At 51.3% G+C, this 14,422-nt stretch overlaps 2 protein-coding genes and 1 long non-coding RNA gene across 5 annotated transcripts; 1 reads left to right on the forward strand and 2 right to left on the reverse strand.

The window, feature by feature from the left end:
• Nucleotides 1-6,463: 6,463 nt before the first annotated feature.
• Nucleotides 6,464-8,239, reverse strand: LOC132654292 (uncharacterized). Its single transcript, XR_009591957.1, has 3 exons — nt 7,879-8,239; nt 7,390-7,596; nt 6,464-6,726 (listed from the first exon to the last, which is right to left on the reverse strand). It is a non-coding gene; the product is annotated as an uncharacterized LOC132654292 (long non-coding RNA).
• A 203-nt stretch (nt 8,240-8,442) lies between these two features.
• Nucleotides 8,443-10,415, forward strand: Spsb2 (splA/ryanodine receptor domain and SOCS box containing 2). Of its 3 annotated transcripts, none has more exons than XM_021636923.2 (3): nt 8,443-8,589; nt 9,039-9,778; nt 10,054-10,415. In XM_021636923.2, exons 2-3 carry the CDS (start codon nt 9,115-9,117, stop codon nt 10,182-10,184), a joined length of 795 nt encoding a protein of 264 aa, XP_021492598.1. In that variant the 5' UTR covers nt 8,443-8,589; nt 9,039-9,114; the 3' UTR covers nt 10,185-10,415. The 3 variants fall into 3 exon arrangements, with proteins under 3 accessions (XP_021492598.1, XP_060240177.1, XP_021492597.1); XM_060384194.1 differs by lacking the exon at nt 8,443-8,589 and adding an exon at nt 8,677-8,814; XM_021636922.2 differs by lacking the exon at nt 8,443-8,589 and adding an exon at nt 8,716-8,857.
• A 105-nt stretch (nt 10,416-10,520) lies between these two features.
• Nucleotides 10,521-13,760, reverse strand: Tpi1 (triosephosphate isomerase 1). The gene is made up of 7 exons (XM_021637041.2): nt 13,520-13,760; nt 12,355-12,478; nt 12,182-12,266; nt 11,973-12,105; nt 11,464-11,549; nt 11,135-11,222; nt 10,521-11,006 (listed from the first exon to the last, which is right to left on the reverse strand). The coding sequence occupies exons 1-7, from the start codon at nt 13,743-13,745 to the stop codon at nt 10,888-10,890; spliced, it is 861 nt and encodes a 286-aa protein (XP_021492716.1). The 5' UTR covers nt 13,746-13,760; the 3' UTR covers nt 10,521-10,887.
• Between the last annotated feature and the right edge of the window lie 662 nt (nt 13,761-14,422).

The following is a 14,422-nucleotide window of genomic DNA, read 5'->3' on the forward strand; positions in this document are numbered from 1 at the left end:
CATGCCTGCGTGCGTGCGTGCGTGCGTGCGTGGGTGTCTTTTTCCACCATGAAGATTCCAAGAGTCCAGTTTAGGTGGCAGGCTTACTGGCAAGCTGCTAACCACTGAACCACTTCAACAACGGTTCCTAACACGCTATCTTTCCATTGTTCTCTTCCTGACAAGGTCTTTAAGATGCTATCTTTCCATTGTTCTTTTTGTGACAAGGTCTAGCTGTGCAGCCCAGACAATTATCCTAACGATCCTGCTTGGGCCTGCAAATCACTTTCTTTTCTTTTCCTTTCAAGGGGTGTTTTTGTAACAGTTGTCTTTGAGATTGAAACATTTCATTTAGCAAGGGAGCTCCTTGGGCAAGAAAGTAAACAACTCAAAATAGCTTCAGGAAGTCCCTGAAACTGACCAGATTCACTAGGCCCCTCCCTGCCAGAGTAAACATTAAAAGCTGAAAGTCCCTTTCAGAAGGTGAGCTGGAAAATAGACTCTGAGACAAACCAGCTGCTTAGAAGAGGTTTAAACCAACTGTAACACCTGGAAAGAGAACTCTCCAACCTGCTGAGCTGCCTGCAGGCTGTGCAGTGTGTTCTAGTTTTTCCAGCTTTTGTGAGCTGTCATCTATACTAGAGTGGGCTTTGCCAACACAGCTGTCTTTGAGTCATACTAATTCTATAAGTAACCCCCAACCCATACTCCAACAGGAGTATTAAGTAACCCTAATAAAACGAAATAGTTTACTAAATTGGACTTTGTCGGTGGTATTCATACTTTGGTCTCTTGTGGATTCCCTATCTGGGGGTGAATTTTGTCTCCCCAAGAAGTTTGTCACACAACAAACTAGAGACTGAGCTAGAGCCTTGCATATGCTGAGTGTCTTTTACCAGTGCATGATTTCGTTCTCTCTCTCTCTCTCTCTCTTTCTCTGTATATGTGTATCTCTGTCTTTCTGCCCATGTCTCTCTCTCGTTCTCTCTCTCTCTCCAGGGTCTCACTATATAGTCCTGACTGTCCTGGAACTTGCTTTATAGATCAGGCTAGGCTGCAATGTCTGTCTCCCGAGTGCTGGGATTTAATGTGTGCACAACACCTGGCCTTGTTCTCTTTCTTGTTTTGAGACAGGGTTTCACTAGATTGCCAGACTCCCCGTCTATTCTCCTGGGATTACATATCTGCAGCACAGTTGGCTTTTTTAAAATATGGTTAAAATATTGTTTAGTTATTTTAAAATGTGTATGAGTGTTTTGCCTGCATGCATGTCTGTGTACCATATACGTGACTAGTGCCCCTTGAGGCCAAAAGAGGGCATTGGATCCCCTGGAACTGGTATTAAGTTGCCAAATGGGTGCTGGGAATCAAACCCTGGTCCTCTGGGAGAACAGCCAGTACTCTTAGCCACTGAGCCATCTTTCCAACCCCTTTACCATGCTTTCAAGAAAATAATCATTGCAAAAAAAAAAAAACACAAACAAAAGTAATATTGAAAACCCTCCCTTCTGGGGGCTAGAGAGATGGCTCAGAGGTTGAGAACACTTGCTGTTCTTCCAAAGGTCCTGAGTTCGATTCCCAGCAACCACAAGGTGGCTCATAACCATCTGTAGTGAGATTTGGTGTGCAGGCAGAATGCCTTGGATAGATAGATAGATAGATAGATAGATAAGTCTTTTTTTTTTAAAAAAAAAAAAGGAAAAGAAAAAAAGAAAACCCTCCCTTCCATTTGGATTTGCTCTTGCTCACAAAATGCTTGTCCCTCTTCCTGGACTGGTGAAGAGTGAGGAAACAGCAAGCCTAGAACATATCCTAGTTAGGATTCATCAAAAGGAAATTGAGGCTATGAAGAATGTCAAGGGTAGATGAAATAATTGAGTATTTCAGTCATTATTGTTTTTCGAGAGGTACCCCAGGCTGTATCTTGGTACCCTTGTTTTGACTCTCTAGTGCTAAGATTACAAAGCATCTTATTAGGTAAATTCAGATTTTTGCTCTGCCAGATGAAGTGGAGCACACCTGTAATCCCAGCACTCAAGGGAGGCAGAGGCAGGAGGGTGTCTGCGAGTTCAAGGACAGCCTGGTTTACAAAACAAGTTCAGGTCAGCCACGGCTACACAGAGAAACCTTGTGGGAAGGAGAGACAGAAAAAAGATTTTCCGTGACTAATCTTGGCAGAGCTTAAGAGGGTGTGGCTATTGTAATGGCTGTGTTCTTTTTATACTTCAGAATGTAGGTGGGGGTTGTTGATCTAATGAGTCTCCTTAGGAGTATGCATGAGGACCACTGGCAATTTACCAACGCCTACACCACAGAAGCAGCCTTTGTCCCTTTTCCAGCATCAACTGCCTATAAATTGCCAAGGAAGATGGAGTTTTGTTTTTGTTTTTTGTTTTTTTTCCCCCCCAGGGCCATTGTCCAGTATGCTAGGCAAGACCTCTCCTACTGATCTATCCCTCCCCGCCATGAGATTCCTAACACAAACTGAGCTGTCTCCTACTTCAGACCTAGGGACAAAAAATATTAATAAAAGATTGCCTGTGGAGAGTCTAAGGACCATCAGGAAGGTTGGCAGATGAAGAGCAATGGAACATTTTATTTTCCCTTCCCAGGGGCTGTCTTCCAAACAAACTGGGTTAGGGCAAGCCTCAGTTAGGTGTTCCCCTAAATCTCCCTCCCTTCTACCACCCTGGGTCCAGGTTCGGTTCTCCCTACAGCCAGGCTTTCTCCAGCTTGCAGGAACTTTCCAGTACGATTCAGTTGTTTTCACCTAGGTCGCGGTATATATCCCAGGCTGGCTTCAAGCTCTCCATCCTCCCCCTGGCCATCCACATAGCTGGGATTACAGGCGTGCGTCACCACACCAGGCTTATTCCAACTCCTGCTGACCTCTCCGGCTTTCCCCGGTCAGCTCCCCTCCAAAAGGCCTTCCCCAGCCCGTCCCAGAGCTGCCCCTTAGCCACAGGCTTTCAAGCGCCCTCTCCCCCCTCGGATCCAGGTTTTTCTCAGGTGGAATATTCCAGCCCTGAGCCGGAAGCGCGAGCTGCAGGGGAGGGCCCTGGATGATGGTAGACCACTCTTGCTGGCTGAGGACTCGGCAGGCGCACACAGCCGCGGCGGGGCGCCCTACGCCCCCAAGGCGCGCAGCGCACACTCTGCGCCCACGCGCGTGACCGTCAGCCAGCGTGAGTCAGCTTCCCCGCTCGCATCCTGCCAGCGCGTTGCCTCGGTAACGGGGCCAGCTCCAGGGGCGTGGGGGCGGGGCCGGAGGCGGGGACTATGGGCGGCCAGTAATCCAGGTCTCTCCAGCCTCAGCCCAGTTGCCATTTCCTCCTCATTGGTGAGCTCGGAGAATAGGCTGCCTTTTTCGGGTCCGAGCCTTTCTGTCTTGTTTTGCATATTATATAACACTACTTGTTTTTAATCGCTGACACACGTAAACCTATAAGTACAACCTGCTGAGTTCATTTCGTGTTGCTCGAATGTGTGCTTTTAGGACTGACTGCTTGGGGTGGGAAAACCCAACTTCATCCCCGAAGAATACTGATTCTCAGCCGCGATGAATTGCCTTTAGCCCTTCATCCAGGGGTGGGACCTTGTGAGCTTTCCCCCTTTCTCTTTGGCACGTCAGCTGGTGTTGTCATTGTTTAGGCCTCGTCTAGGCAACCACGTTGTTGAAATTTCACCGGTGCAGCTTCTCCAGCCCATAAAGAAGCCTCTCAGCAGAGGTCCTGGTCTCCCCGCCCCCCATGCCATGTCATGTTTGACGCTACCAATTTACTAGCTCTTTAATCCTGAAGTTAAATGTACCTAAACCTTCTGGATGAGTCTGGGAAAACTGAAATCATCCGTTGTGAGGATGAAAGGTTTACTGTTGTAACAGACAATACTGAACGTGAATCAACAATGGTTTGGTTAAATAGGGCAGAACTTGGCTAGCTTGGAAGATGGATGCTGGTCTGTGCTCTGCTGAGCCCAGTGCTGGTCTTCTCTGTGTGTCTTAGAAGGCTAGATGTGTTTCGGTTTTTCAGTTACGTTGTGGTGCTCTTAGGTTACCTTATTTCCGTACAACAGGACCCATTTGAAGGCAGTTCAACCAATTCGTCACCCATGCAAAGAATCTGGAAGAAGCCAGGCATAGTGGCACACACCCTTAACCCTAATACTAGGGAGGGGGAAGCAGGTGGATCTCTGAGTTCAAGAGAAGCTGGTCTACCAAACTAGGGCCAATAGCTCCCACCTCATATATGCATGGGATTTAAGTATATACCACATGTATGGCATTTAAATATGACTTCAAGACATCAGCAGACATACAGTTAAGATTCAAGAAACGTGTAAATGTGGAGCGGCAAGATGACTCAACAGGTAAAGGCCACCAGCAGCCAAGCCTAAATGATTTGAGTATGATTTTTGGCACCCGCATGGTAGAAGGGGAGCTCACCTCTAGCAGGTTGCCTTCTGACCTCCACAAGTGTATCCCTAGCCTCAAACAAAAATAAATGCAATTAAAGAAATTTAAAAAAAAGAAAAAATTTGTAAAACTGGGCCATCCAATTCTTAAACTATCATAGTTTCATCAGAGTTCAAGTAATTATTATTTTTTTTTGAGACAGAGTTTCTCTGTGTAGTCCTGGCTGTCCTGAAACTCATCAAGGCTGGCCTTGAACTTACATATCTGCCTGTGTCTGCCTGCTGAGGGCTGGGATTAAAGGTGTGCATCACCCCTGCCTGGCTCAAGTGATTGATCTTTAAAGAAAATCACTTGGGAGGAAGATCAGGAGTTTAAAGTCATCCTTGGCTACACACTAGTTGGAAGCCAGCCTGGGCTATTTGTGATGCTGTTGAAGAAGGATGAGGAGGAAGGGGAGGAGGAGAAGGAGGAGGAGGAACAACAGCAAAGTCTGGAGAATAGCTCAGTAATTAATACTAGCAGCTCTTCCAGTAGAGCCATTTTCGATTTCCAGTACCTAAATACATGGTAGCTCACAACCATCAGTAACTCTAGTCTCAGAGGATCCAACACCCTCTTCTGGTCTCCATAGATACCATAGATACTACACACATAGGTGCACAGACATTCACGTAGGCAAAATACCCACATACATGAAAACAACACAAACACACAGAGGCTGCAAGATGGTTCAGCTGGTGAAGGCACTTGTTGCCAAGCTTCACTGGCCTGCGTTCAACCTTGGGACTCACATGGTGGATGTCTGAAAGGCATCCTTGTGACCTCTCCACACACCACACATGCCCACACAAATACATGCATTTTAAAAAATAAAAGAAAGCAAACCACCACAACAAACCCCAAACCAACCAAACCCAACACTGTCTAAATTCCTTGCACTTACTGCTGGGAGACACAAACCAGAAAATGCCCATCAGTGCCAATATGGGGCTAAGTAAGAAGCCAGAATGCATTCTGATTCAGGATGGGCCTGTAGCTGGGGGGTAGTAGAGTTTGAACCTGAGGCTCTGTATTCAATCCCAATACCAACAAAGGAACCCAAAGGGACAGTTTTGTCTTTGGGCTGGAGAGGTGGCTTGAAGGTTAAGAGCTCTTGGTGCTCTTGCAGAGGACTCCTGCTCGGTTCCCGGCGTCCACACAGCAGTTCACAACTGTCTCACTCCAGTCCCAGAAAATCCTGTTTCCTCTCCTCTGGCTTCCTCGGACACCAAGGAAGTATAGAAACATTTTGTAAGGTTCTGTCTTAAGTCACAGTTCAAACCTCCTGCTAAGAGAAGAGAGCCTTTGGGTGGAAGGCGTTCAAGGCTAGCCAAGGATAGACTCAAGAGCTGTAGAAACCACTTCAACATGAAAAACATGCAGACTGCTAGCGAGGCTGTGTCTGGGGGAACCGGTGATGAGAAGCACTTGTTAGAATCACTGGCAAAGGGGCTGTCTTCCAGAATAAATGAGTCTTCCGGGGGGGGGTGCCCAACTATGTTTCAACTCCCTCCACCTCCAGGTCTCCTGGCAGCATGGTCTACAGAATTACACATCCGGATCCCCTTCAGAAACTAATGAAAGCCAGGTGTCGCGGCACATGCGCACGCTTGTAATCCCAGCACTGTAATCCCCAGAGGCAGGCAGATCTCTGTGAGTTCGAGGCCAGCCTGGTGTACAAACTGAGTCCAGCATAGCCAAGGCTACACAGACAAACCCTGTCTCAAAAAACCAAAGCCAAAACTAAAAACAAAACGATTTTAAAAATGATGTTCATGGATGGCATTACCCTTAAGAGTACAGAATATCAGGGAATGAGTAAGAATTAGCCTTCTGGGGAGCTAGAGAGATGGCTCAGCGTATAAGAGCATCGTCTGCTCCTCCAGAGGTCCTGAGTTTAATTCCCAGTAACCACATGATGGCTCACAACCACCTCTACTGGAATCTGATGCCCCCTTCAGATACAAAACACTCATACATTAAATAAATAAATAAATAAAATCTTAAAATAAAAATAAGCCATCTGGAATGGTGGTGGTCAGGCAACTCTATACACACATGGAAAATTTACTGAGCAACACTGGAGGTGCATCTCAGTGGTAAATAGGACTTGAGTTTAATTTCCAGCACCCAGAAGGAAACAATAATTGGGCAACTTAACATTGTTGCCTCTAAATTTTATTTTTTGAGATTTTGTGTGTGAAATGCACAACATTTTGTGGCTGTTTTGCATGAATGTGTGTGTCTTCTTTCGGGTTTTGATTGCAGCTGAAACACCACGACCAAAATGCAAACTGGGGAGGAAAGGTTTAATCAGCTCACACTTCCACACTGCCGTTCACCAAAGGAAGTCAGGACAGGAACTCAAACAGGGCAGGAGCCTTGGAGGCAGGAGCTGATGCAGAGAGGGCCTTGGAGGGGCGCTGCTTACTGGCTCGCTTTCTATAGCTTGCTCAGCCTGCTTTCATTTATGTATGTATGTATGTATTATTTGACCTTTTGATCAATCACTTTACAGCCTGATCTCAGCCTCCTTCCTCCTCTCCCACCATTCCCCCTTCTCCTCCTTCTCAGAGAAGGGGAGGCCTCCAAGGGGCATCAACCCACCCTAGCACTTCAAGTCACAGAAGGACTAAGCGCATCCTCTCCCACTGAGGCCTGACAAGGCAGCCCAGCTAGGGGAAGAGGATCCAGAGACAGGGACAGCCCCTACTCCAGTTGTTAGGGGACCCGCATGATGACCAAGCTGCACACCTGCTACATATGTGTAGGGGCCCTAGGTCTTGCCTGTGCATGGTCTTTGGTTGGCTACTTTCTTATAGAGCCCAGGACCACCAGCCCCTCGGGGATGGAACCACCCACAATGGGCTGGGCCCTCCCACATCAGTAATTAAAATGCCCTACAGATGGATCTTCCCTCGGCATTTTCTCAATTAAGGTTCCCTCCTTTCACATACCTCTAGTGTTTGTGTCGAGTTGACACCAGGCCAGACAGCACAGTGTGTCTATGCCACATTCGTTTGGATGTCAGAAGAAATCAAGTCCCCTAGAACTGAAATTTATGGATGGTTGTGAGCTGCCATGTGGGTGCAGGAACCAGAACTGGGTGCTCAGCAAGAGCAGCCAGTGCTCTTAACTACTGAGCCATTTCAGCAGGCTCACATCTGAATTAAAAAAATAAAATAAAATAAAATTAGCCATGTGTGACTCATACCCCTAAATCCTAGCACTTGAAAATGCAGCTCTGAGGAGCAGGAATTCAAGGCAAGCTCTTGGCTAGAGTCAGTTCTGTCCTAGACCGTTTCAAACCACTCCAACACTCAGGAGGCAGAGGCAGGCTGATCAGTGGGAGTTGGAGGCTATCCTGGTCTACATAGGGAGTTCTAGGCCAGCGGAGGCTGCAGAGTGAGTCTGTCCCTCAAAAAAAAAAAAAAAATTAAAATTACCTGTAGCATTATGGGATCTTTCAACTGTTATCAATAGCCAGGTGTGATGATGGCTGTAATCCCAGCACTCGGGGAGGCAGAGGCAGGCGAATCTCTGTGAATTCGAGGCCAGCCTGGTCTACAAAGCGAGTCCAGGACAGCCAAGGCTACACAGAGAAACCCTGTCTCGAAAAACAAAAACAAACACAAACAACTCAACTGTTATCAATAGACATTTGAGGAGGTCAAAATTCAATGGCAGCCTCCCTATGTTAATGCAGTTAGTGGCCTAACTTCAGGAGGTTGAAGCAGGAGGATGAACGGGTTCTACTTCAGCCACACAGGGAGACTCAGGGAAACAATCACAGTCACTCAGGGAACAATCCATTCTACGGAATGGGAGCAGCAGGTTCAAGAACGGCGTCGACGCCTCTCAGAGCCGCGCAGAAATGACCTGCCCAGGCAGCACAAAGGTCTCCAGTGGAGGACACTCTCCACACAGAATGCAAGCCGATGACGTCATCAAAGGGTTAATTCTAGGCAGGGACGGGGCGGAGGGGAGGGCGGGGCAGGCAGTTGTCAGATGTCGCCGGAAAGATAAACTGCAGTGAAGAGCCTCACGTCGGGGGACAGGGACAAGAGGTTGCCCACCCAGAGTGTGCTCCACAAAGCATGCTCGCCTGTCCACGACTGGAATGCCACACGCTTCTCCGCCTGGATTCTTAGCATCCGGTGAGGTTCCCATTGGGGGCGTGGCGTGGCACGACGGGCGTGGTCCGGGCGGTGACGAGAGGGTTAACCGCCCACCGAGGCCGGGGGCGGAGCGGGGGCGGAGCGCGGGCGGGCGTCCTGCGGGCCCCGCCGGAGCCGGAAGCAGTTGCGGGCCCGGGGCGCGTTCAGCCAACCCCCGACCGTGCTTCTGCAGGGGTCCCTGCGGGCTAGCGGGAGCCCAGCGAGGTGCGGGGGAGGGAACGAGCGTTAGGGACACCAAGGGTCCACGGTGAGGTCTGAGGGAGCGAGCCTGTGGGACACTTGGGGAGGGAGGGCGCGGCGCAGATGGGGTGAAAGCAGAGTGATGGGCTTGGGAGGGTTGGGGGGACCGAGGAATGGGATACGCTGTTGGGAGCCCCAGGGAAAAGATGCTGCGCCTCACAGTCCTTTCCCTCCTCGCACCGCTCCAGGGAGACGATCTGGAGCTCAACTTTGGGAAGACGCCCCAGCAAACCTGTTCCGAGAAGCCCTTCAGCAGCCCACCTCATGGGCCAGACGGCCCTGGCAAGGGGCAGCAGCAGCACCTCCGCCTCTCAGGCGCTGTACTCTGACTTCTCTCCTCCCGAGGGCTTGGAGGAGCTCTTGTCTGGACCCCCTCCTGACCTAGGGGTCCAACGGCGCCACGGCTGGAACCCCAAGGATTGCTCCGAGAACATCGATGTCAAGGAAGGGGGCCTGTGCTTTGAGCGGCGCCCCGTGGCCCAGAGCACCGATGGGGTCCGGGGAAAGAGGGGCTACTCGCGGGGCCTGCACGCCTGGGAGATCAGCTGGCCCCTGGAGCAGAGGGGCACACACGCCGTGGTGGGCGTGGCCACCGCCCTCGCCCCGCTGCAGGCCGACCACTACGCGGCGCTTTTGGGCAGCAACAGCGAGTCGTGGGGCTGGGATATTGGGCGGGGAAAATTGTATCATCAGGGTAAGGGCCTTGAGGCGCCCCAGTATCCAGCCGGACCTCAGGGTGAGCAGCTAGTGGTGCCAGAGAGGCTGTTGGTGGTTCTCGACATGGAGGAGGGGACTCTGGGCTACTCTATTGGGGGCACCTACCTGGGACCAGCCTTCCGTGGACTGAAGGGCAGAACCCTCTATCCCTCTGTAAGCGCTGTTTGGGGCCAGTGCCAGGTCCGCATCCGCTACATGGGCGAAAGAAGAGGTGAGACTTGGACTAGGTGTGGGGAGAGGATTGCCACTCTTGGCAATGGTTTGGGATGGAAACTCGCGGTCATGCCACTTTGGCCTGTTACTTGGATGGCCTTGGCTTCACTCCCAGGTCTTCCTGGATGTGTGATGCAGCAAGTCAGAGTCTCAGGCCTCCCTCAGCTGAGGAGGCCGAATTGGAACTAAGGGAGCCTAAGCAGGACCTTAGAGTTTAAGGATGTCTGGCTAGAGGTGCGCCTCTATTTACCTTGCCTTCCTTCTCTCTCTCAGCGGAGGAACCGCAATCCCTTCTGCACCTGAGCCGCCTGTGTGTGCGCCGTGCGCTGGGGGACACCCGGCTTGGCCAAATATCCACTCTGCCTCTGCCCCCTGCCATGAAGCGCTACCTGCTCTACAAATGACCCTGTAGCACCACAGTGTGCTGGCACCTTGCCACCATCCCTATACAGTGGGGACAGGTGGAGAGGCATCGCTGGCCTAGACAACTTGACAGTGAAGCTGAGGGGAGGAGAGGCCGGGCCCTTCGTAACCCTTATCAGAGGGGCGAGACATGGAACTGATACTAAAGGCTGTGACGGCCTGGGACAAAAATTGTTTTTCAAGTGAAAAATAATGAGATGTATCGTCACAGAGTCTGGTTTTCATTTTTTTTTCTTCCCCCCCCCGCCCCCATAGAGTTCTATCACCGTATAAGAAATTATATGGAAATATGCAGTGAAGATGGCAAACCACAAAGATTGGGGCCAGGTTTTTATTTCCCTTTACATGTAGGATGGTTCACAAACACAGCAGAAGGGCTTCAGCACTGTGGGGGAGGGGAGCATCCTGCCTCTTAGGGTAAGAGGATCTTGGCTTTAGCCTGAAGGGACAGAGTTGTTTTCCATTCCTTACACTCCTCAGCCAGGAAGCCACCTTGGTGACCCTATTGTAAGTGGTGAAGGAAGTGACCTAGTCCCAAACATTCCTAGGAGGTGTAAGTGGTTTGGGAAGGTACTGGATGGATTAGGCCACAAGATGGGGCAGATGACATCAGAAACCTGTGACTGGTAGGATTCCTGGGCAACCTAAGTCCTGGCTTGGTAGGTGGGAAGAGATGGGCGGTGCTTATTGTTTGGCATTGATGATGTCCACAAATTCAGGCTTCAGTGAAGCACCACCCACAAGGAAGCCGTCCACATCAGGCTGGCTCGCTAGCTCTCTGCAGGATGCTCCAGTCACAGAACCTGGAACAGAAACAGGATGGCTTGGTCAGGGCTAGGATGAATACACTTAAGTCCCATCTCTCCGTGGAAGGGCTCTCCTCAGTCTATCTTAGACCACTTCCACTTTGGCCGGAGCCAAAGCCACTCACCTCCATAAATGATTCTGGTGCTCTGAGCCACCGTCTCACAGACATTGCATTTCAGCCATCCCCGGAGCTTCTCGTGTACTTCCTGGGCCTAGAAGAACGAAGAAGCAGACTAAGACCCTTCCTGTTCATTCCAAGAGAGTTAAGAACCACTGGTACCCATGCAGAGTTTCCAGAAAAGCCCTGGGATCAGAGAAGAGCAAAGCTCCAATCCCAGACAGGCCTGGAATGAACATCCTGGGCAAGTCACTCTCCTTGGCCCTGATGGGCTCCATAGCTGTCCAGGTCTATCGAAGGAAGACAGGCTGAGGGCAGGGCTCCCGGGCAGTTACCTGCTGAGGTGTTGCCACCTTGCCAGTCCCAATGGCCCACACAGGCTCATAGGCCAGGACGACCTTGCTCCAGTCCTTCACACCGGCTGCAGGACAGAGCAGAGAGAGAACAGTGAACAAGTAGCTTATAACAGTTATGGCCTACAGCCCCTGGTGGCCCCCTCCACCCCCTTTAAAACAACCGTGTGTGAACACATGCCGTGGCACACACATGGAGGCCGGAGGACAACTCGCAGAAGCTAGTTCACACCATGTGGGCTTGGGGGATCAAATTCCGATCTCAGGGTTGGCAGTGAGCATCCCTACCCACAGAGCCATCTTACCAGCCCCTAGTGGCTTTTGAAGTTTGAGTTTAAGCCTTCTGTAGGAACAGAAGTGACAAGGACCGTACAAGTCCCTCTCTTTTCCTAGTTCAACGTAATCAGGCAGGCTGCAGGGCTGCTGACCTCCCCACGCCATCTCTATGGCCGGCCCTTGCTAGGCTCAAAGGTCCCTTTCTCCAGAGATACCTGCGATGGCCTTGGTTTGCTCGAAAACAACGTCCTCCGTGACGCCAGCTTCCCTTTCATCTAACTTCTCCCCAATGCAGGCGATCACCCCAAGTCCCTCTGTAAGGGCATGGGCCACTTTCTGCCCAATCAGCTGTTGAGGAATAAATATGGTGAGTGAGACGTCCCCTTGGATTAAAGCATCCCGTCTTCCCTGCTGCTTTACTGACCTCATCTGACTCCCCGAAGACATGCCTTCTCTCTGAGTGCCCCAGTATTACCCATGTGGCTCCTAAGTCTTTGATCATGCCAGGGCTAAAACAAACAAACAAACAAAGAAACAAAGTTCAGCAAGGAGCCCACAAGGAAGTTTCCCTCTAGACTCTCTCTGCCCCCATCTCACCTGATCTCCCCAGTGAAGGCTCCATTGGGTGCTTTGTAGCAGTTCTGTGCAGCCACGGCAATTTTGGGATCTAGCTTCTGCCTGGCGAAGTCGATGTAAGCAGAAGGGGGGGCACAAACCACCTCTGAGAATGAGAGAGATCAGAGAAAACCCTCACTCTCCAGGCCTGCGGGCAGGGCTGCAACCTCTGGGTCCTACTTTCCTCCGTTTCTCAGTCCAGAAAGTTGACCTTTGTCCACTACACAGCCCAGGCCAGGCCTGTAAAAATACCAGAGCCTTCCTAACGCTCCTCGAGAGGCTGTGGCCCTCATCTTGCCCTCTGCTCTTTCGACAGCTGTGGCTCTGATTTCCTCAGGCTATTCTGGGAATGGGCACCTCCTAGACTCAGCAATTCTCCAGGTGCCAGCCTTTTTCTAAAATAGCCCATCCCCACTTCTTCAAGCCGGCAAGGATTTTTTAGCCTAAGGAAAAGAGGCCAACTCCTGGAGTTTGTATTGGACCCCTCGGAAAATAAATGCGCAGGAGATATTCCCTTCCGTCATTCTCAAGGTTCTCTGATTTAGGTGGGTAAGAGGCGGAAAGATGGAGGGCAGTGTGAGCTACTTTCAGACTGAGGAGAGCTGTAGGATTGCTTTTCATTCCGCAACCGCTCAGCATGTTTGGCAGCTGCTCAGTGCGGAAGGTGGAAGGCAGGAGCGGCCCAGGCTGTGGAGGGGTAGAGATAGGAGCCCCCAGCTCAGAGGCCGAAGCCAGCGGCGGCGCGGGGAGGAGTTCCGGGCTACGTGCAGAGACGCACGGATCCAGAGGCCCGGGGGCAGGTAGCCGAGGGCCTGCGCAAGCTCAGCTCGCTCCCTCACAATCAGGGGGATACGCGCCACTTTTCTTGATTAGCCAACCCGGACACTGGTTCCGCTTCTTAACCCTATCCCTTAGCTCCTGTCCACTGCCCGGGCGACCTTCCACGCAACCCCCTCCCAAGAAGCCCTTCCGGGCCCCACAGGCTCAGGGAACCATTTAAATGCCTTCCCCCCTCGGCACATCTCTGTGCTGCCCGGACACCAAATGGCTGTTGTCCCTAGGCCAGCCAGCCAGGTCCTCTGGGACATTGAGCAGGTGCTGCCACGCCCGAGCCCTCCCCACAGCGCCGCTCCCAAACAGAGCTCACCAGTGTCTGCCGGCAACTTGGCCGCGTTCAAGGTGCAGATGAGTTCTCCTAGGCACTTCTTCCTTCCGTTCATCTTCCAGTTGCCCCCAACGAAGAACTTCCTACAGGGCGCCATTGTGCAGGGACACTGTGCCTGAAGGTCAGCCTGAGCACGTTTCCTCGGCCACTGGCCGGTTATATAGAGGGCTGTGAAACAGAACCCCTCCTCTTCCCCGCCCTCCGCCATGGTTAGCCCGGCCCCTTGCTGTTGGCCCGGCCCCTCCGCCTCTTCACCTCCGGATGTTTCGAGGTTCTGACGTTTCTCCTCTTTTGTAGTAACGTTCTAGGGGGGTCCAGGAGCTCAAACGTCCCGCCTCCCGCCTCAGTTGCTCGACAGTTGAGATGGAGGGCCTCGCGCTCAGGGAAATCAACTTTTGAGACTGCAGAAGACCAAAGGGCTTCCCTGTGGAGCTGGCAGCAAGGCCTTGACCCTGCCGTCTCGTTGGGGCTGAGAGCCTTTCCCATGGAGCACAAGGCAAAGCCATGGTTGAGGAGCCCATCCGGCAGTCACAAGAGAACGCGCCCAAGTATTTCACAAGGTCGCTGTTGATTACCAGGCCTCAGTGCTTACAGTTCTTGGCCAAAAGGAGCAAAGAGTAGGATTCTGGTGTGTGGGAGGGGACAGAGGCAGATGGGCTGCAGACTTGTAAAGCCTGTCAGCCAATACTGGTATGGACTGCCCACCCCTTGCTCTACACCTTTTATTTGTCCAGCAACAGTGGGACTAGAACAATTACATGTTCAGTAGTGGGGGTGGGGTGCAGCCACTACTATTTCCCTTTATTCCCCTCCTCCACCTCAGTTTTCTGAACACTTCTAGAACTAGAGACAAGAGAATTGCCTGGGCTGGGGGCACAGCAAAGG

The sequence above is a fragment of the Meriones unguiculatus genome, chromosome 5, assembly GCF_030254825.1.
Source record: "Meriones unguiculatus strain TT.TT164.6M chromosome 5, Bangor_MerUng_6.1, whole genome shotgun sequence".
In the NCBI taxonomy this organism is placed as follows: domain Eukaryota; kingdom Metazoa; phylum Chordata; class Mammalia; order Rodentia; family Muridae; genus Meriones; species Meriones unguiculatus.